The following is a 23,811-nucleotide window of genomic DNA, read 5'->3' as shown; positions in this document are numbered from 1 at the left end:
GGTTGAGAAGAGATTTGATTGGAGTGTTCAAAATGATCATCAGTCTGGACAGAGTAGATAGAGAAAAACTGTTCAGAGAGCAAGTTATCATCTTAATGGCAAGAAACTGGAAAGTACTGCAGTACAAAGGGATCTGGGGGTCCTAGTGCAAGAAAATCAAAAAGTTAGTATGCAGGTGCAGCAGGTGATCAAGGCGGCCAACGGAATGTTGGCGTTTATTGCTAGGGGGGTAGAATATAAAAACAGGGAGGTATTGCTGCAGTTATATAAGGTATTGGTGAGACCGCACCTGGAATACTGCATTCAGTTTTGGTGTCCATACTTAAGAAAAGACATACTTGCTTTCGAGGCAGTACAAAGAAGGTTCACTCGGTTAATCCCGGGGATGAGGGGGCGGACATATGAGGAGAGGTTGAGTAGATTGGGACTCTACTCATTGGAGTTCAGAAGAATGAGAGGCGATCTTATTGAAACATAAGATTGTGAAGGGGCTTGATCGGGTGGATGCGGTAAGGATGTTCCCAAGGATGAGTGAAACTAGAACTAGGGGGCATAATCTTAGAATAAGGGGATGCTCTTTCAAAACTGAGATGAGGAGAAACTTCTTCACTCAGAGGGTAGTAGGTCTGTGGAATTTACTGCCCCAGGAAACTGTGGAAGCTACATCACTGAATAAATTCAAAGCAGAAATAGACAGTTTCCTAGAAGTAAAAGGGAATTAGGGGTTACGGGGAGTGGGCAGGAAATTGGACATGAATTTAGATTGGAGGTTAGGATCAGATCAGCCATGATCTTATTGAATGGCGGTGCAGGCTCGAAGGGCCGATTGGCCTACTCCTGCTCCTATTTCTTATGTTCTTCTTATGTTGGCGGAGGGGTCAAGAACCAGAGGACATAGATTTATGGTGATTGACAAAAGAATCAAAGGAGACATGAGAAAAAACTTTTTCACATAACAAGTGGTTGTGATCTGGATTGCACTGCCTGAGGGGTGGTGGAGACAAATTCAATCACGGCTTTCAAAAGGGAATTGGATAAGTACTTGAAGGGAAAAAAAGCAGGGCTACGGGGATAGGGCAGGGGAGGGGGACTAGCTGGATTGCTCTTGCAGAGAGCTAGCATGGATTTGACAGGCGTAATGGCCTCCTTCCGTGCTGTAACCATTCTATAATCATATGATTTATTACAAAACCAATGGATACAACAACAGTTGCTTATTTATTCATAAGAACACGACAGGAAAAATAATCAGAATGTTAAATAACAAAGTAAATTACTCATTAGTGAGAATGGTGATTAAAAATCTCAACCTACCCAAAGTGCAAATTAAAAAGTGCAAAGAACATCTTAAAACTATGTACAGCAGCTCAAATGTTACTATTTCAGTCCAGTTACTAATCCATAAATCCACATGCAAATGGTCATAATCTAAAACCTAAAATTAGATTAGTCTTGCAATTCAGTACCGTTTTTGATTATGTAATTAACTTTAGTCACTGGTTTTGCTACAAAAACATTTTTTTTTTTAAAAAAGAGGGTCTGTTAGGGACTCTGTCATAGAGTAGGCTAGCAAACCGTTGGTTCACCTGTTACCCGGGATCGAATCCCACCTAGACGAATGGGCCGAAAGTATTCCAGCTATAATGGTTGTTATGTGAAGGCAATTTTGGAAGTTTTTAACCCTGTTCCTAATGGGCATGACTTCACCATACAAAACTGCTACAATTCAGCACAGATTAGCTCAAAGAGTTCACAAGAAATGAAGTATGGGAAATTTCACACTGTTGCAACAAGAGGTGCTCTTCTCAGATTTGGGTTAAAGCATTTTGTTGGGTACAGTAGAGAAAGCTTAAGTCTGCATAGTGTTCATGTAACACCCGACCTGCCAGTAACTGTTCAATACTAAACCGGAAAGGGTTTAATTCCACATACGGACATTACCTCAATGGAAAAAATACATTTTAAAATAACTGTTTCTTGGCAACAGAAATGCCAATCCATGTGTATTTAAAGTTGCGTTTTTAAGCACATCACACACTAAATCTGTAAAATTAAATCTGGCTGTAGCAAAAAAAAAATCCATCACACTTTTCTCCTTGACTCATATGCAATTTAAAAATACTGATTCACTGAAATATAAATCAGCAAAATTCTCACAGAAATGCAACCATTTGAAAGGCTGCAACTTCAACCAATTACATCCAGGCTTCTTTTCTGATAACATAACCTCCACTCCCTTGCTATTGAGCCCATCCCCCTCCCCAGCTACTTTCTCAGGCTGAGCTTGACTGTCCATAATCTTAGTGTCTGGTTTGACATTGAGTTGAGCTTTAAAATCCACATCCTATCCATCACCAAGGCCGCATAATTCTACTTCTGCAAAACTGTCATCCTCTGTTCCTTTTTCAGACCCTTTGCCACTAGAAACCTTAACCATGCCTTTGTCACCTCCAGACTAGACATCTCAATGCTTTCCTTGCTGGCCTCCAAGCCTTCATAAGCTCCAACTTGTTCAAAACTCTGCCACATGTATCCGGTCCCCCATCCAATCCAACTCTCCCATTATCCCCCAACCTCACTAACCTGCATTGGCTCCTCATTCCCAATAAATCACATTTAAAGTCTTTGTCCTCATTTATAATTCCCTCCATGGCACAAAAACTCCACTGTTTCAATTTTGAAATTAAACATTTTTTACAGGGTATATCCTGCCCCATTATATACACATCCACATCACCTTGAACAAATAGGAATTTGGTCAAAAAAAGAGGATTGTGTTAAAAAATGGAAGACATTTCAATTGAGCAGCCAGTGTCAGCATCAAGCACCCAAGACAGCTGGTCACACACCCTCTTTAATATGCTGTAACCTCATCTCAGAAGAACACCCTTTCTGTACTAGTGTACAACTTCGCACTTCACACACCTTATAGTCTAAGATTACCAAATTGTGCTTGGGATCCATACCCATAAAGAGACAGTCTCTCTCAATAGAAAAAGCAGCCAGAGAACAGAACAGCTTTAAATTTATTCCAGGACAGAGAGCGAGGTCTTCCCTGAATCCTATTAATTAAAACCAACCTATTTTGCAGCTGCTCTTTTCCTTATTCACATTCAGCAGCAAGTGTGATCACAGTACAGATGTTCCTTTGCTGTTAGGGAATATTGATTTTGACCAAAGTCAAGTGCTGCGAAGGACTAATGACAACTTAACACTTCTTGCAGAATTTGGTATTCATATACTTTTTAAAAACTTCTTAAAAAAAAATATAAACCCAAGTTACAGAGCTCTCATGGCAAGTTATTTTGAACTGCTGAACCAGTAAGAATCAAAGTGAATTTAATAAAAGTACATACTGTGTTGGTGTATCTGCGGAATTGTTTGTCTGTTTATCTCAACTGCATTCCTAACTTATCATTGGGTTTATTGAGTTCATTGATTGTACTTTTTTTTTAATATTAGTTACTAGAATCTCTCAAGTTAAATATATTTTGATTTCTTTAGAGTATAGCTAGTATAGGGGGTCAGTCACATATGTAGTCACATGTCCTGGGATTGGCAGGAACACTCCGGTAAATGATTAGGCTTTTCCCTTTTTATAACCCCAATCAACCTAGAGCGAGAAAGTCTTTTGCTTTGGGAGTTGTGACTAGAGGGAGTTAAGAGCTTTTTATCTTTCACATTTCAGTTCTGCATTAGTGCATCAAAGATTGCTTCAATTGCATATGGGGAGAAGTTCAAATCAACAGGCGCTGCAGGTCATAAAAGACAAGGGCTTTTTTAAACTTTGGGAATCTTAGAAACCAGACTCCACTACCTTTTCAATGAACACAATTTTCTACGCAAATTTATACATCTGCATTTTCATTCAAAAGTATTTGACAAACATTTGGGAAGAAAAGCCATAGATCATGCTGCACAAATTACAAGATCATGTATATCCGATGTGGTTTACAAACAAAGGGTGCTATGCTCATTCATGAAGGTGCTGCCCCTTTAAAAATAAAATGTACCAGTTACTCAAACACCACAGCAACTCCATGTCAGATCCATATTACAAAATGGCATTTTAAATTTATTTTTAATATAAACAGTTTTCACATTTTATTTTGATTACTATACATCAAGGCACAGACCAGTCCAATGTTCAAGATCTTCTCGTGACCAGTATCTGAAGTGCCTTTAGAAAAGGGTTGGTCTTAGTAGAACATGTAGAAACAGAAGAGTCCAGAGTCCACAACAAATCAATAAAACTGATTTTTTTAAACTACTGGAAGTTTTTATTTTTAAAAAGTGATTGTTTTAAAACATATATTTAACTGATAATCATTTTTTATAATTATAATTTTATTTTGCAATAAACTGAGTAAACAAACCCTAATATAGCCAGCACTAACCTCCCTTTACCCATTATGTAAAATAACAACACTCACTAGCTGGCATATGTCAGTTCTCACTGGAATACACAGTGCCTGCATAAACAACATCAAGCTGCAGGTAGGCAAAAATGGGCACAATACAATCTGCTCAGCTCAGCTATGTGCAGAATGGCAGCCCTGATGAGGCAGCAGAAGCATTATTCCTAATAAAAGAAAATATTTAAAACAATACACATTTTGAATGTGAATTGTTAATGACATTAATTTGCAAATTTTGACTCTGCCTCACCTAGGTCAAATTAAAGAATACAACTACTTTAATTAATTTCCTATTGTCTGTGAAAGAGACAACTTGGCTTTCCTAAATGCCCTGGCCATGATTCAGGGCATGAAAACAGTTTCTTCTTAAACTGTACAATTCAATCATTTCAAATTAATCAACACAGTTATAATATGATGGCACAAAATAATTTTCCCTGTGAAAGGAAGAGGCTTCGCGTTTTCTTCTGAATTACTGAGAATATCATACTATGGTGGACAAACACTAAATTAAGTGCAAAAAATATAGTAGAAACAGTATGACTTTACCTAAAGTCATACTGTTTCTACTATATTTTTAAATTAAATTCAATTAAATTCAACTATATATTTATGGATTCCTTTAAAATTTTTAAGAATGTGAACAGCCATCAAATACTTAGTCAGCATAAGTAGTAAAAGCTAGTCAACATTAGAAAGTTGTGCTGTATACTAGTATTTTGCATTTTTTTTGCAGTATAGGAGAACCCTCTCCTACAAATAACATACTCCAAGAACCTCTGTCCTAACCTCAAAGATAGTATCAGCTGCCCAAAAGACAAACAGCAGTATTATTGCAGAAAATGTATTTTTTTTTAAAACAATAAAAGAAACATCCTAGAAAAGGCAACAAATACAGAAAGATACAGGTTTGATGACAAGGTGGACAGAAATAGTGGCCCCTCCTGCAAATGAACCTATGATTCATCTTGAAAATCAGTGACATAAATTTATAGCATAGGTTAAGTTCTGTAGGATTGCTTTTAAGAGATTACATAAAATAACAAAGGAAGATGCATAAACTGATTCCCACCCCAGCTTCCTTGCTGGCACATTGAAGAGAACTAACAAGCTTACTAAACCAGACCCTCTGAGGCCACTGAAGGTATGTTATGCTTTCTCTGAGAAAACAAATGTCTGAATAGTCAGCTGGAAATTTTGTCAAAGCAAAATATGTAATAAAATTTCTATTTCAAACACTGCATCCCAATTTATTAGAAAGTCCTTGTCACATAATTCCAATTAGGCTGCCTTGGGCCAAAAACCAAGCCTGGATAGCAATGATAATTAAAGCGAAGAAATAACTACAAGGTTTTGGTGTGTGAAGCACAATAACCACACGACCAAAATATGAGGTTCTACATAATTCAAAGTCTTGCATCTAGCACCCATCCGCAGTGTCACAACTTTCAAAGTTGTCACACCTTAAAATGTCGCCTCAGGCACATCACACCTCAAGGTGTAACATGTCCAAAGCATCACACAGCTGCAGGGCGAAAGTATTGTGATTGGTAAGAGCCAGTCACATATCCAATTGCCTGAAAATCAATAAATCAAAAGTTGCAAAAAGTACTAATGAGGAACCAGCAGAAAACCAAGCAATCAAATCCATCAATTTTTTTCCAAAGCTACCAATTACAAATTAGCAAGAATAAAACCAATCAAATCTTAGGAACAGGAATAGGCCATTCAGCCCCTGGAGCCTGTTCTGCCATTCAATTAGATCATGGCTGACCTTTATCTTAAATCTATCTCCCGCCTTTAGTTCCCTAACCCTTAATACCCTTGCCTAACAAAAGTCCATCAATCTCAGTTTTGAAATTTTCAATTGACCTAGCCTCAGCAGCTCTTTGGGGAAAGAGAGCTCCAAATAATTCCTTCACACTGTTTTCAACCACAACTCACTCAGATCAATATATACAACTAAAAAGAACATTTATACTATGAAAAATTACACTATTCCAAAAGGAAGGGGGGGAAAAAATCATTAAAACTACCCATAAGGTTGACCATTTAATGTTTAAATGCCTGCAAGAAGTTTCTCCTTTATAAATCTGGCCCTTCTGTCCACGGGCTTGAGTTGGAAATTTCACCTGGACCTTGAGGACTAGAGATTTTCAACAGCAGTGAACTAATACTGTATGTATCAGACAGAGATCCATCTTAGAAGCTGTAGCTTTCATCTTGCTCCTGTGGAACTATAATTTTTAGAATGTACTGTGACAACGAGGCAGAAAATTTATAAATAACTATCGGTGAGGCACAAGCAGCCGAAAAAAAAATCAAGAATTAAAAGATCTGATTTTTCCGGCCTTTTATTCCAGTTAAACAACTAAATAAAAATTCTAAGCCAACGGTGTTGCTTGGAATGAGGGTTTTTTGAGTCTGAGGGGGACTGACATTTTTAATCAGTGTTTATAAAGCACTTTGCTGCTAACGTCAGGCATTGTGGTCAGAATAGGTTAGCCAGCTAGACCTAGATATTGGCAATTGACCATCAATTTAGGTGTTGATCACTGGAGACTTAGTGGAAAAAACACTGGACAGTGCTACATCAACATCGGCTTCCTAAGAAATTACAAATCCAACAAGGGTAGGGGAAGAATTTTTTTTTCACAATCATGTAAATAGCTGAATAAAAGGAGGAAGGTTTCAGGGAGAAATCAAGAATAAGCAAAGTTTTTTTGCATCTTAAGCAAGTTTGTAAAGTGGTAAGTAAATAGTATTACAAATATTATTAGTCCGGTATCATTCAATATCAGTAAGATGGTAATATTTTTACCTGTAGTCATTTGATGCATTGCTTCAGTAAATTCACGTTATTACATCAATGGGCAAAACACTGTTGCATTTAAGCTGCTGCGGTACCACTGTAAACATCAGGGGCCGTACTGCAGGTCCCAGACTATCCATGAACATTGGTACAGAAAGTCTTCCAGTATTATTTTTAAAAGGTTTTAAATATCACAGTTTAGAAGATGATCAGTTTTTACTATGGCAAGAATTTTCTAATCCTTAATACAAATAATTTTTGGGAGAAATGTTTGAAACAGAAGTCATACTACACAATTTGTTGTAACTCAGAACAAGATATTATGTCTTTGGCATAATTTCCATCTGATTGCAAAATAAAAACAGATTTTCTTCTTTGTTTAAATCCTTGGGTTTCATGTTTTGTGACCAACAAATTTTAAATTCAAGGCTCTGGACCTATACACCATGGGGTTCTGCCGTACAACACTCCTTCTCTAGAGTGGAATAATATCACCGTCAGGAGTCAATTGCTTTTTAGTAGCAGTAGCTATGGTACATCAGATTACTGAGAGATGTATCCGCATCATGCAAGTTAAAAGGAACAAATTCTGATATGAGAGAGGTCAAAGATTCAGGTATTTCGAACCAAAATCTACAATCCCGAAGGAATCAGGCGGTGAGGTCCATTGAGAGGAGTCCAAGTAAACTGAACTTTTCCTCAAAGGATTAAAGCATCACTCATATCCTAGTCGAAGTGCATTTTAAGAACTCCTATAGAGCTATGATTGATGAGCATAAATATAGATCAAAGTAGATGGATTCACATATATTTCTGGATTTCTTGGCTTCCATCAACAGGAGAGTAAAACTAGAAAATCCCTTTTTTTTCTGATGCCATACACCCAATTACCTATCCTGGGATATATGCCCCATGAAGCTGGGTACAAGACAGGTTTCTCCCGACATCACCTTTGGTCAATTGCCATGAGGGAAGAGAAAACAGCCAATAGAGATGCTGTTGTACCTTCTCTTGCCTCTCAGGAAGATGCCCACCTTCCGCTAACCAGTTTCCCACAGAAGCATGGCTTTGATTAGAAACTGAGCACAGTACGATAAAATAAACCTGTATCCTTCCACTTCAGGGCACTGTACATTGGTGCCATAACATGCACCTCTGCCCCTACGATTAACAATTGTGAATTGTGTGCTCAGTACCGCCTACTGGTTACTGAAAGTGAGCAGAGAGGATGATCAATATTGCAGAGGCAGTGAGTTCCCTGTTGCAAGACTGCACAAGGGTAAGAAAGGTTGTAAGCAAACTACACAGATTATCCAATTATATATCCCTCTTAGTCTAAGATTATGGATTCTGGGAGATTCATATTAGATATGTGGCCCAGATTCCAAGGCTAATGTTTTTTTGTTTGTCCTGCTGTTTTCTTTTGTGGGGGTGGGGGAATAGGGTGACTAAAATCCAAAAATGGCTATAAAATTTAACTCCACATAGCTATAATTAAAAAGTAGCCATAAAGCAAGGCTGACCTACCTTGAATGCACTAGCTTCAGATTCAAAATGAAAGAAGCCAGTCTAGACAAGACCCAGTGATCCAGTCTATATTCCCAACCCTGCTGAGGGAGAATTTATTTCCCTACACTAGTGCATTAGTTCATATTGAAACGCTAATGACCTATGAAGAGGATTAGAGGTAATCTGGATGGCAGGTGATGCCTACTTTGGGAAGGGGTTTCTTCTGAAGCCAACTCCCTTCAGTCTCCATCACCCTTTTCCCATCCTACATTTCTCAACTTAATCTTCATTCTGTCCATTTCTCAGTTTAGTTTTGCATAGCATTATTCTGACAGGTAGGCAAGGTTAGCGGTAGAAAGACTAGCCTGTCAGCTTGTGTTCCTCGTGATGAAACTCGCAGTTTTAAATTAAGACTCGAAGTAGCTACACACTGTCCCATCATGTATTTGATGCAACACCACTATAATTTGTAACGTATTAAACCAGTTAGTGAATGGAAAAAAGTATATCCTATAATTTATAAAGTTGCTGGAAAATTTCTACATTTATGATGTAAAATTCTTTCACAGCTGCTTTAAAGTTGTGCGGTACCATTAAACTGACCTCTTCATCCAAGCCTCAAATCCTGATTTTTCTTAAACTTATCAAAGTAATACAATAAGAACTTTTACAAACTTTTAAAGGGACTCAATGGCATAGTGGGTGAGCAGACTAACTTTTCACCTCTGAAATCCGGATATGAATCCACCCAGACTGATGAAATGTTTCATCTCTTTGGCTGCTGCAAATATCCTGTATGAAATAAGTTTGGTAGTCTCTACATACATATGTCCAAATCGGCACGTCAGATGGACCATGTATTGCGGGTGTGGGGAACGGGAAGGGGGTCGCGAAAGAGAAACATGAAAAATAGGTGAAAACATACTGTTGCAGTGAGCTTTATTCTTCTGAAGTTGGAATTGCAGCAGAATAAAGGAAGCTTTCCTTCACATGTCACCCATGCAGTATCCAACCTAGGAATGTTTCATGGTTAACACTGGGGACCAAAATTAGGGAAATACTCGATTCCCCTGCATTCACATCCCTCATCCTGATCAGGGAAAAAAATATTCCAACAAAGGCCTGATCATCAAACCCGTATGAGAACATAAATTTCTAGTGTATAAGCCATTAACAAAAATAACACTCCTGTAATAATTAATCACTCCTGCCCTCCACCCTATCACAGACCTTCCCTTTTTTCTTTCCTCCCCTCCCCCTCCCATTTTTTTTCCCCAGGCTGTGCTTGCTTATAAACTGTTAAATCTCTAACTACTTTCAGGTCGATGATCTTTCATCAGAACTGTAACATTAACTTTGTTTCTCTGTCCACAGATGCTGCCTGACCTGCTGAGTACTTCCAACATTTTCTAGTTTTTATTACAACAACAACAACATACTCTTTTCTGACACACAAAACATCTGAAAGCACTGAATGGAAAATGAAAAACAAAATGAATGGTGAAGAGTTACGGCGATTGGGGAAAATGCTGAAGATTCAGCCTCCAAAAGTGGACTTCCAGAAGGCATTCAACAAGGTTCCACATAAGAGAATGTTAACAAAAATGAGAGCGGATGGAATTGGAGGCAACCTATTGGCCTGGATAGGGAATTGGTTAGGAGGTAGGAGACAGAGTTGGGATAATGGGTATGTATTCAAATTGGCAGGATGTGACTAGTGGTGTCCCCCAGAGATCTGTACTGGGGCCACAGTTTTTCACTATATTTATAAATTACTTGGATGAAGGAACAGCGAGCCATTTATCTAAGTTTGCTGATGACAATAAGTTAGGTGGCACAGTAAATAGTATAGATGGGAGCCAAAAGTTGCAAAGAGATATTGATAGATTAAGTGAGTGGGAAAAACTGTGGCAGATGTTGAGTTCAATATGGGAAAGTGTGAGGTCATCCAAGAAAGATAGATCAGAGTATTTTCTAAATGGCGAGAAGCTTGGAACTGTGGATGAACTGAGAGATCTAGGGGTCCAAGCACAGAAATCACTAAAAGTTAGTGAACAGGTACAAAAAATAATTTAAAAAGCTAATGGAATATTGGCCTTTATCTCAAGGAGGGCTGGAAGTTATGTTACAGCTGTACTGAGCCCTGGTTAGAGCCCATCTAGGGTACTGCATTCAGGTCCTGGCACCACATCTCAGGAAGGATATACTGGCTTTGGAATAGGTGCACGGCAGATTAACCAGAAAGACACAGCGGCTAAAAGAGTTAAATTATGAGGACAGGTTGCATAGACTAGGCTTGTATTCCCTTGAATATAGAAGATTAATGGGCGATCTGATTGAAGTGTTTAAGTTGGTTAAAGGATTTGATGGAGAGAAACTATTTCCTCTGGTGGGAGAGTCCAGAACAAGGGGGCATAACCTTAAAATTAGCATTAGGCCGTTCAGGGGTGAGGTCAGAAAGCACTTCTTCACACAAAGGGTAGTGGAAATCTGGAACTCTCTCCCCCAAAAGACTGTTGAGGCTTGGTCAATTGAAAATCTCAAAACGGAGATTGATAAGATTTTTGTTAGGTATTAGGGGTTATTGAACCAAGGGTATTAAGGGTTACAGAACCAAGGCGGGTAGATATAGTTAAGACACAGATCAGCCATGATCTAACTGAATGACGGAACAGGGGCTGTTCGAGGGGCTGAATGGCCTGCTCCTGTTCCTGTTCTTACAGCACGCATTGCTGTGCAGATGGAAATGGCAATCTTGGTTGTGGCATTGAAACTCAGCTCAGGGTCAAACAGAACAGAGAGGTGACACACCATCGAGCTCAGCCTGGGTGCACTCAAGCAGTTGGATGGAGTCAGAGGCTAAGGTGTGGAGTTTTTGGCGGGAGCCGAATAGAACAGCTCGAGTCTTGCCAATACATAGTTCAAGGATGTTCACACTTGTAAAGAACTTACAACTGCAGTCGGACAGTACAGTGATGGTTAAGGTGTTAAGGATGATGGCAAAGAGATAAAGTTAAGTGTTGTCAAATACATGTGAAAGCTGACCCCATGCCTAAAAATGGTGATGTGAAAATGGGAGCCAAGGATGGAGTCTTGGAGCACACTCTAGGTGGCTCCAAGTGTGCAACCCAACTGCAGTTTTAGGTTTCTCTGCATAGTCACCAGCTCAACTTTTACTTAATGTTACCCTATTTGAATACAAAACAGACCACAAAATTTAACAAATAAAAAAAAAGTCTGATCATGTAAACCAAAGAGCACAAATCTAACAAGGAATCAGCCAACAGAGACTGAATTCCTCTCTCATGATAAACTATATTGCTGTAGAAATTATCTTATGGTTCATTTGTATGTAGTAGGTGAATTGTGAAACAACAGAGTTCACTCAGTTCAAGTACACTGCGCAACATCATGAGGGTCAAAGAAAATCAGCTTTACATTAAATTTAATACTGTTCCACAGCTGTTGCAGCAAATTAACATGTCTACATTAGAAGCTTTTCACAGCAATCATTATATTGCTACACAAAGTTAATATTTCATATTTAAGGTATGGGAACAGTGATGTGAGAACTTTATTTTCTGTCAAAGTTGGTTGAACTAAATAGAGAGACAGCTGATCTGATCTTGGATGATTCGTCACAGTGATTTTGCAACAGTTCACAGAGGAAACCAGTCAGCATTACTCAAGTAATAAGGAAATACCTAATGATTATTTCTACGCAAAAACAAAACTTTAAGTGTCAAAGAAAGTGGTGAGCTTTGCTGTGACAAATGGTATGTTCTAGAAGCAAAATTTCCTGTTGACTGAACCGGAACAGCCCAAACTTTGCTCTATGCTAAGATTAGGATTTTTGATGATGCCTAAATGGTAACAAAGTAAATGCTACTTTATGCAAATCTGGATTTCCTTCAGAAAAATAGTGCTCCATGAAATATCAAACATCTAAGCAAACCACCATGCATCTAGCAACTTATTTAGCTATCTTTCCAACTGTATGTGAATCAGGACGTGCACTAGTAGCATCCCTATAAGCAAGCCTCAACACTCAACAATTAATATTGATACAGTCATGCTAGGGAACCCTTGGATAACCCATTTAAATCTCTTCATCTGCAGTTAGCCCAATGTGCAACTAAGATTTATTTACATAGAGATCCTTAGCAACATATAGTTTTTGGCAGCAGCAGGTTACTTTTTATTCCTTGTGAAAACCTATCAAGGAATAAAAGTCACATGGTCAGCATGACCAAAACTGTTCACAAATGTGCCGAATATTGTTTTACAGTTGTGCATTCTAAAGATGAACTGTCCTGAATATTTCAGATGTAACAGTAAAAATGTTTTTATTGTGTTGGCCACTGTCTGAAGGGACATGGGGGGAAAGAAAACTACATTGCAGGGCAACATAACATTGGTCAACGTTTCACAGATGCATCTCAGGAATAATAATGTTAATGGATTTTACCTTTCCATTTTTGCTATTTTGCTCCTTCATTCTGGTCTAATTTCAACAATGAAAAGGAAATAAGTCATTTTAAATACTAGGAGCTTAACCCATGGCATTTTATAACGTACTTCAAAATGCATTTTCAAATGCATCTCTAATCATCAAAAGTTTGTATTGTAACTAATCTGTTAGATCAAAAGTTGGTCTTCTGTACACAAAGTTTTCCATCTAAAGCAGAAAGGCTGTACTAGAAAAGCAGATATGGGTCTGTGGGATTGCCCTTGTTTGGTTACATTCCTACATGTCCCAACACAGCCAACACTCTCCAGCAATGCCTTCTTTCCCTGCTCCCACACAATGGGGGTGATTTCAACCCCCAAGAACAGGTGGGTTGGGGGTTGAAATCATTGTTTTTGGGTCGCAACTGCAAAATTTTCAGACTTCGCATTCCCAGTGGGAAGCCTGTACTTTTACGCGCCCAAGTTAAACCCGGAAATAAAGCCCGGGTTGTGGTCGCGAACCAAAAAACAACTATTTTCAACTCTCACCCGCCCCCGACCCATCTGTTCTTGGGGTTAGAATCACCCCCAGTCACTGAGTTCCATCAATGGCTCGCTTCTTTTCCTCAATTACATTATATTAGCAACATTATAGATAGAAGTGGGATCAAATTCTATATGTAGCTTTGCCTTGGTTCCACGATCACTGCTGTGCTGCGAGGTCGCTGGTCCAACATCAAGTTGTGAACGAGGAAGAACTTCCTTCACTTGGGCAATGGGAGGACCAATTTATTTGGCATCCCATCAAAAATTCGTACCCTTGTCACTGTCATCCCCCTCCCAGACTGCTCATTCAGACTGAACCAAATTGTGCACAATCTCCATGTCCTGTTTGCCCCAGAGTTCAGCTTTAAACCCAACACCTTCTTTCAAAAGTTATGACAGAGGTCTCAGGATTGCATTAATATTTGGAGAGAGCCCACAAATCACTGCATTACACTAGCAAAATTAGCCAGTTGTATCTGAAAGTGGTACGAGGGAAGCTTCCCTCATACCACTTTCAGATACAACTGGCTGATATCTGAAGATTCCTTGAGACTGTTGAGTTGATTGTATCAGGAATCAAATCCTCAGGCACACAAGTACAGAATTTTTTTTAATGCTATCATATCAGCAGTTTTGTCTTCAAGATATGCTGGAATAAAACAAGCTAAACGCAATAAAACCATGCATTTCAAGAAAAGATGTGCGCGCACTGGTGAATAACTGAAAACGATCAGCACCATGTATGACACTATTAAAAGCAGCAAACATAATTATGAGGGTATATAGCAGAGTGGTAGAACACAAGTCCAGCAGTAATAATAGGTACACATATATGTGCTTAATACTATGAGTATTAAGTACAATTAGGGTCACTATACTAGTGAGCACATCCTGACTTGAGTGTATGCAGAGAAGGACAGCTAAATATACCTGGGATTAGGTACGTTAGCTAAGAGAGATTAAGCTGGAAAAGTTTACATTGGAGAAAAGCCAGCTCAGGGGAGATATTGGAGGTTTTTGAGAATAGTATGCAGAAGGCCATGAATGCGACAATTGAAATTTTCAAGACTGAGATCGATAGATTTTTGTTAGATAAGGGTACCAAGGGAAATGGATCAAAGTTGGGTAAATGGAGTTGAGTTAGAGATCAACCATAATGTGAGTGATGGAAAAGGCTTGAGGCGCTGAATGGTCTACCCTGTTCCTATGTTTCCTATACAAGTATAGATAAACTGAACCCTAATAAATTGTTTGACATAACCACAAACTCATTAACAAGGGGACACTCAGGCAAGCTCAGAAAAGGGAAGGTGAATAAACAGTTTAGATTTAACTTCTTCACACAGAAGGCAGTGAATGTGTAGAAGAGAGAGTGGAGGTAGATATCATCAGCAAGTTCAAGTGGGCACTGAATAGTTTTTTAAGCAAAAGAATTGATTTGATAAAAAAAAGAGCATGGTATTGCATTTTTTTTAAACTCAGGGACCATTCATGTATACGCAATTTTCTTTACAGCCCCCTTTACATTCTTAATTCCAAATATGAAGGGCAACTTGCATTTATATAGCACCTTTAACATAGTAAAATGTCCCACGGTGCCTCACAGGAGCATTATCAAACACAATTTGACACCAAGCCACATAAAGAGATATTAGGACAGTTGACCAAAAGCTTGGTCAAAAAGATAGGCTTTAAGGAGCATCTTAAAAGGAGGAGAGGTGGAGAGGTTTGGTGAGGGAATTCCAGAAGTTAGGGCCTAGGTAGCTGAAGGCACGGCCGCCAGTGTTGGGGCGATGGAAATCGGAGCTGTGCAAGGGGTCAGAATGGGAAGAGCACAGAGATCTCGGAGAGCTGGAGAAGGTTACAGAGATAGGGCGGGGCAAGGCCATGGAGGAATTTGAACACAAGGACGTGAATTTTAAATTTGAGGCATTCCCGGACCGGGAGCCTATGTAGGTCACCGAGCACAGGCGTGATGGCTGGACAGGATTTGGTGCGAGTTAGTGCAGTAGAGTTTTGGATAAGCTAAAGTTTACAGAGGGTAAAAGGCCGGCCAAGATAGCAATGGAATAATCGAGTCTGGAGGTAACATGGATCAGGATTTCAGCAGCCGAAGGGGCATTAAGTGCATTTGATTTGGATCAAATATTTAATTTGTTCGGCTATCACAATCCCAACAAAAATCACAGTACTAATATAATTTACCACCACCATGAATCAACGTTAAATACAAGAAAAAACAATTCAAAATACTTATCCAACGTGACCACCAGCAGCTTTATAAAATAAAACCTACACTTATCACTTCAATTCTGTGCAGCATGCCAGAAAACTCAAGTTTCCAGTATAGCAACCAACAAATACAGTTGAAGTTTAACAAGTCAAGAAATTAAAAACTAAACTGATCTATGCTGAAATAAGTTACATTGGTAGTAACCTTGGGAGAGAGGAGGAAAGATATTTCAACTAAATATGTATTACTCTGCATATAAAAAGGACATTTTAATTTCAAAACTCAACTACATTTGCAGTATAAGTGATCTCCCTTTTACCTTTTCTTATCTCTCAATTATTGTGAGGGGTTAAATACACAAAGCAGGAAGGTTTATATAGAGTGTGAGAGATTGTAAATCACTATGGTGAAGAATTTACATGCTTTACAAAACACAGAATTAGCTATGTCAAAACCATCAGCTCTCAAAACCTCCCCCCACCCCCATAATCATCTACGCTTTCCTCTTCAATTTGAAAGTCAAATAAACCCCACAGAACTCAATTCCTGATCAACCTACCAAGAAACATGCTAGTGCAAACTCAGAGAAGAGTCCCAAAATTCACAATCACACAATGACCCATCTAAAACTGACTAAATCTTGCCTTTCGTGTGAAGCCAGAGTATGAATACCAATTGAAATTGAGACCTCAACCAAAGAAAGACCCTAATCTTTTCTTTTGGTAAATTAGCAGTCAAATTTTAGGAGGGAAAATATTAATTCACAGCAACATTGATATTCGATCTTTAAACTTTAATTGAGACATTATTTTACATGAGAAATGTTTATCCATTTTGCTCTACGAAATACTTTGTTTCATCATTAAGCCAAATTTAACTTGTAAGAAAATATAAATTGCTACTTAGTGGTTGAGTTTTTAAGATGCAGGTGACTGAATTTACCTTTCAGTTAAAGGGGAAAGAAAATGATGTGCAAAAGTAAATGATGTGCTTAATACTTGAAATTAACTTGCTCACCATTACTGATGGGAAGGTAGTAATGTCTGTAAACTATACAGCAAATCAGCTGGGAATCTTAGTTTTTAAAATGTTTTACTTCCTCCTTCTCTCCCCAAATCACTAAAACTGGATGATGTTTAAAAGGAAACAGTTGTCTGGTGGGAAATTAAGTATGTTCAAATTATTAATCTCACAATATTGTTAGTTACGGTATTGGAGAATACCACTTACTCCTCCCCCTTCCAAAAAATGTGAACTTATCAAACGTCCAGTACAAGAGCTTCATTATGGTGTTGTCATTTTGTTAAAGGGAGAAAAAGAGAGGTACAAACCACTGTCTTTGTTAGGCATTAAGTTTTTTTAAAAATCCAATTATCATAATTGCAACCAAGTTGGCTACTGTAACAGGGACAACTGCTTCGCCTCGTTGTCCCTCTCGTTAGGGGACAAGAACCGACAAGGGACAGGTTGAGTGCCAAAAGTAAAAGTGATGTGTGGCTCTGTCCAATTGTCGCTTCCAGGGATTGGGGTGCTAGCTGTCAGGAAGCATTATTGCTGCTTCATGGGCCTCCGTCAAGTGTACAATATTTATACTTCCATCCACTTACTTTTTCACATTCGCTTCCCCGTTTGGGATCCTCCGCAGCTTTTTCTTCTTGAGGATTTTCACGGCCCTCCGACAGAGGGTCTCAGAGTCCAGCATCTCCTTGACTTTGCCGTAGGACCCCTCTCCCAGGAGGTCGCCCATCAGATACTTTCCGATGATTTTGGCCCTTTGCTTCCTCGGCTGGTAGATCACGTCGGTAGAGTCTATCCTGTGGATGAAAGTGTCTACTCCCATGAGGTCGTTGTCACTGATGTAGTCAATGACCTCGTCCATCTCGAGATAGTCTCGGAAAGCCGCCAGGATCGGCTCGGATTCCTCTGGCTCCTCTGGCTGCTGTTGTCGTTGTTCCGCTCCATGCAGCATCGCCTCTCCTCCCTCCTGCAGGAGTTCAGTTGTTAGGCAGCCGCCATTTTGTTTACCTGCTTCTGAACAACTCCAGAGTTACCGTTGTGCGTCATCACCTCACGCCCTACCCCGTTTTGCCGATTCTCTCTTCCTATTGGTCGGGTTTCCCATCCATCACTAGCGTTGCCGGGCGACGAGACATTAGGTCCCGCCTCCGCCCTTGCTTATTGGTCTATTTTCACGTCAATTATTACGGTCACCTCACAACCAGCGGCAAAGTTCCGCCTGACGCTGCGTTATTGAAAGCTATTGGTAAGTTGCTGCAAAAGAGACAGCGTTTATAGGCTGGTTCCTGTGTCAATCAGGATCGCACTAGCGAATCAGAGCATCCCTTTGTTCTAAAATTACAGGCTTTAATTGGTCTGTGCTCACATCACGTCCACTCCACTTCCCTATGATGGGGAGGAGGTTATTGGTCTGATCCTTGTCCAAGGTTTAATATAGTTATAAGGGAGGGAAGGATGGAATTATATTTAGATGCCACATTCTGTCAGACTTTGAACTCTACGCCCTCTTAATGGTTTGTTAGGCCCCTTTGCTTGTGGAGACAGTCAAACCAGTTCAATAAGGCATTGAGCAAATGTGAGGCAATAATGTAATCGCTAAGGCAATGCTTCTTATTGCTGCAAAGTTTAATGTTAAAGGAAGGAAACGCATTGCAATTTGCGGGCACAGTAGATATGCTTCTATATGTGTACTGAATACAAACTTACCTATGTAACCAACGTTTCTTAATCAGAATGATCTCATTGAATGACGGAACAGGCTCGAGGGGCTGAATGGCCTACTCCTGTTCCTATGTTCCTAATTCAAGTTTTAAAGAGGATAAATCCAGGGTATGCCCAGAATTTAGCTTGACTGAAAATTCCCCAATGCAGCACAGCACTCCTGAAAGGACAGAATTGTTGTCTTCTTGGGTAATATTTTGGGCAGCCAAACTTTTCTGAATCACGTGTGCTGAAAACGTGATCCTGGAGAACCTGTTCAACTTAAAAAGAGACAATTTGTCATTAAAGATTTTGTCAAATGCTGTTTTCACTGATTTTTTTAAATAATGGAATTAATTTTCTAAAAAGTACACAAAATCTGTGGCACAATCGCATAACTCCTCAACATCATTGTATCCAGTGTTTGCCGATCTGGGAAAATGCCTTGCAACAGATTTTATCCAGATGTCAGTTTATATCCTTTTAATAGTTTTTACATCTGTTTATATGTCTCTTGTAATTTAATCATTAGATTTGATTCTGTCCTTTGTAATTTACATTGAGAACCATTTTAGCGGGTGTGATGGTGCAAAATACTGATGTGGTCTTTAATATTAATAAATAGGTGTAATAGTTGAGTTTCACAAGACCACAAAATGGTTAGTGCAGTGCGATGTCACAACATTAAGATATTTTTTAATGATTACTGTCCCCTGGAGCCTTGAGCCCTCTGATTTTAGTTAGCATAAAAAAGCATTTAAGGTGTTAAGTATTGAGAGAATGGATCCCTTTATTCTTTATTACCAGCCATTTTATCCATTCTTAGGCAGAAAGTAGTGGCTTCAGTATTTATCAGCACTGAAAGTCACATTCCTGTATTATTTGTAAATAATGCAGTGAACTATGGCTTTGTGAGGCAAAATTCATTTTTATTGTAGTAGAATTACAACCTGAGCACAGCTAGCATTGAGATTACATTGCTGTATCCAGAAAAATAGGTTCAGTGTTGAAGAAATTAGTCCATTTTTAAACCTATAAATTTGCCAGTTAAATTTTACAACCGTTGATGAAGTTCCAAGGTACTGGGCTCAAATATCCTGTTGTAATTACACTTCTACAAAACACCTCAATGCATAAAGGAGCTGTCCTGTGTTGTATTTAAACTTTGATATGATATCAGATTCATATATATTGGTTCATATCACAATTTTTTCAAATCTAATTTTATCCCTATATTTTCATTCAATACAGGGACAAATCTGTCAAAACCATACATTTATTTATCAATTTTATCCTGTTTGGACCACATAATCAAGTTCGTTCTAGGTTATAATGAAGGAATGCAACCCAAAACATTAACCTGTCTTTCCTTTTCCAGATGCTATTGTGCATTTTCACCATTTTTGTTTTTATCGAGAATTTTCATAATTTCCATTTTTTTCTCTCTCTCTGTATAACTTTGTGATGATGGTACCAACCTATATTTATATTATTGACCTTTTTTCTGGTAGAAACATCAATTTTTCTTTTAAATTTGTGGTTCAAGCTTGCCTGTTTGGTCAAATGTCAACAGTAGTGGTTTTTATTTTTATTTTTTATCCTTTGGTCTCCTCTGCCACACCATTATTCAAGGGGGAGCAAATGATCTTTAGCTAGCTTCTAGAGTATGTTTAGTTAACAGACTTTTAGATCTTTCCTCTCTTTGCAGGGACATTGCTGCAAAAGCACAGCAGAGATAAATACACTCTGTGGGGAATCATGAGAGTAAAACCAATCCTACTAGTCTGTACCACGCCACATTAGTACACCAACATGCTGTCCCATCACACCACTCTGCATGTTCTGTATTAAATGTACAAACCTCACTGACTCAGTATTCAAGTGCTGTAAACAGATATTAGATGAACTTCAAAGTAAAAATAGATTCTACCAGCAATTAGTAGTGCATGGTAAGTACGGAGCACCAATGCACTGAGCAATGGCAACAAAGATGGAGGGTACTTGGGTTCTATTCCCTTGTACAGATCTGAGTTACCAATTTCTGGCTGCTGTGCAGAGGAACTGAACTGAGGCCAAAGAACATCCTCATGGGAAAGGGAGTGAAGGGATAGCTGGTGTTGTCTGTTGCTCAGTGTGGCATCAATGAAGGCCCAGGAGCACTCAAATGCCCACTCACATTCACAAGTAGTGCATGGCCCAGCAGAACTTTTGAATGAATAGAAGGGTTTGATGCTCAAACAAGTAAAATAAGATGATTTTAAAGCTTCCTGAAAGTGACACCCAGAAAGGCCTACTGTAAGGTTACTTCCTGTTTACCAACATTTACGGGGAAGGGAAGCTTCTTCATCAGGGTGTTCTGTCGCTCTATAATTAAGGATAGAATGACTGAAAACCTTGAAATTTTCAGCTGATTAGAGAGACCCAGCATGGATTGTAAAGGGTAGGTCATGCCTGATGAACCTGATTACATTTTTTGAAGAGGTGGCAGAAGAACATAAGTACATAAGAAATAGGAGCAGGAGTAGGCCATACGACCCCTCGAGCCTGCTCTGTCATTCAATAAGATCATGGCTGATATTCAACCACAATTCCACTTTCCCGCTCTATCCCCATATCCCTTGATTCTCCTACAGTCCAAAAATCTATCTTGAAGCCTGAATATACTTCAAGGCTGAGTATATTCAGCCTTGAATATACTCAATGACTGAGCATCCACAGCCCCCTGGGATAAAGAATTCCAAAGATTTACAAACCTCTGAATGAAGAAATTCCTCCTCATCTTAGTCTTAAATGGCCGACCACTTATCCTGAGACTTGTTTTAGAGTTTCTAGACTCCCTCTTGTTCTAGACTCTCCAACCAGGGGAAACAAACTCTCAGCATCTGCCCTGTCAAGCCCCCTCAGAATCATATATGTTTCAATGAGATCACCTCTCATTCTTCTAAACTCTGGAGAGTATAGGCCCATTCTACTCAATCTCTCCTCAAAGGACAACTCTCGCATCCCAGGAATCAACCTAGTGAACCTTAATTGCACCGCCTCTAGGGCAAGTATATCCTTCCTTCGATAAGGAGACCAAAACTGTACACAGTATTCCAGGTGAGGTCTCACCAAAGCCCTGTACAGTTGTAGTAAGACTTCCTTACTCTTGTACTCCAACCCCCTTGCAATAAAGGCCAACATGCCATTTGCCTTCCTAAATGCTTGCTGTACCTGCAAGCTAACTTTTTGTGTTTCTTGTAGGAGGACACCCAAATCTTTCTGAACACCAACATTTAATAGTTTCTCACCGTTTAACTAAAGTAGTGGACAGGGGAATGTCTATGGATGCTACTTATATGGAATGTCTATGGATGTTATTTATATGGATTTCCAGAAGCATTCGATAAAGTCCCTCATAAGAGACTGTTAACTAAAGTTGAAGCTCATGGAATTAAGGGCAAATTATTGACCTGATTAGGAAATTGTCTGTGCAGCAGGAGATAGAGAGTAGGAATAATGGGCAGGTACTCAAATTGGGGACACCACTAGTCTGTGTTGAGATCTGTGTTGGGACCTCAACTATTCACTGTATTTATTAATGACTTAGATGATGGGATAAAAAGTCACATATCCAAGTTTGCTGATGACACAAAGATAGGCAGCATTGTAAGCAGTGTAGATGGAAGCATAAAATTACAGAGAAATATTAATAGATTAAGTGAATGGACTGTGGCAAATGGATTTCAATGTAGGCAAGCGTGAGGTCATCCACTTTGAACCTAAAAAGGATAGATCAGAGTACTTTCTAAATGGTGAAAAGCTCAAAACAGTGGAGGTCCTAAGAGACAGAGATGTACATGGATCATTAAAATGTCATGGACAGGCACAGAAAATAATCAAAACGCTAATGGAATGCTGGCCTTTATATCTAGAGGACTAGAATACAAGGGGGTAGAAGTTATGCTACAGCTATACAAAGCCCTGGTTAGACCACACCTGGAGTACTTTGTTCAGTTTTGGGCACCGCACCTTTGGAAGGATAAATTGGTTTTGGAGGGAGTGCAGCGTAGATTTACTAGTATGATACCTGGACTCCAAGGGTTAAATTAAAAGGAAAGATTACAAAAACTAGGGCTGTATTCCCTGGAATTTAGAAGATTAAGGGGTGATTTGATCGAAGTTTTCACGATATTAAGGAGAACTGATAGGGTAGATAAAGAGAAATTATTTCTGCTGGTTGGGGAGTCTAGGACTCGGGGACAGAGCCTAAAAATTAGAGCCAGGACTTTCAGGAGTGAAGAGAGGAAACACTTCTACACATGGAAGGATGGAACTCTCTTCTGCAAACGGCAGTTGATGCTAGCTCAATTGTTAATTTTAAATCTGAGATTGATCGATTTTTGTTAACCAAAGGTGTTAAGGGATATGGGGCAAAGGCGGGTATATGGAGTTAGGACACAGATCAGCCATGATCTCACTGAATGGCGGAACAGGCTTAATGGCCTACTCCTGTTACTATGATCCTATAAGTAGCAACAGAAAATAATTATTATGAAATGATACAAACATAATGTACACATTAATTTCTCTACAAGCAATGATTTGCTAATGAAATCAAAGTCTCAGAAATTGTATGTTTAAAAGCTGCACGTTTCCACAGTTTCGTCAGCGAGATGTTAATTATGGTGAAAAGAGGCACTTTCCTGTTTCTCATAAAATTGGAACTGCCATTCCCCCTTGATGAGGGGAGAATCATGGAACTGCACTTTCATTCTTAGAGGTGTGACCACCTGCCAGAGAGCAAAAACGCACTTTGTGGGCAATCATGGGCATAGACCTATGTCCTACCTTTCATGGTGTAATGTAGTTCTGCAACCTCCACCTGCAGGCTACTAATGGTGCAGGTATTGGCTAAGATAAAATTGATACAAATATTTCAATAGTATCTTGTATTTTGAAGAAAATGCTTGGAAAACACAACAGTAATAATGCTTATGAAGATTTGTTGGCTCTTATAATATGCACTTAAATACTATAAATGCCCAGTGCGCCAATCTAACTGTGGAGTGTGTTAGTTTGTGTACTAATGAAAACAGCAAGGAGATTCCAAACAGCCCATTTCAGTAACAAAATCCTTCACATTA

At 39.1% G+C, this 23,811-nt stretch overlaps 1 protein-coding gene across 3 annotated transcripts in view; it reads right to left on the bottom strand.

Annotated features, from left to right (window-relative positions):
* stk11 (serine/threonine kinase 11) overlaps positions 1–18,023 on the bottom strand; it is a 115,410-nt gene extending 97,387 nt beyond the window's left edge. For all 3 annotated transcript variants that reach the window (XM_067968344.1, XM_067968342.1, XM_067968343.1), the window contains exon 1: positions 17,575–18,023. In XM_067968344.1, the coding sequence (XP_067824445.1) occupies positions 17,575–17,936 (362 nt within the window). In that variant the 5' untranslated portion in view covers positions 17,937–18,023. The remainder of the gene's footprint in view (positions 1–17,574) is intronic.
* Positions 18,024–23,811: the final 5,788 nt, after the last annotated feature.

This window comes from Heptranchias perlo, chromosome 29 (genome assembly GCF_035084215.1).
Source record: "Heptranchias perlo isolate sHepPer1 chromosome 29, sHepPer1.hap1, whole genome shotgun sequence".
In the NCBI taxonomy this organism is placed as follows: Eukaryota; Metazoa; Chordata; class Chondrichthyes; order Hexanchiformes; family Hexanchidae; genus Heptranchias; species Heptranchias perlo.
This window is presented reverse-complemented; position numbering and strand designations above follow the sequence as displayed.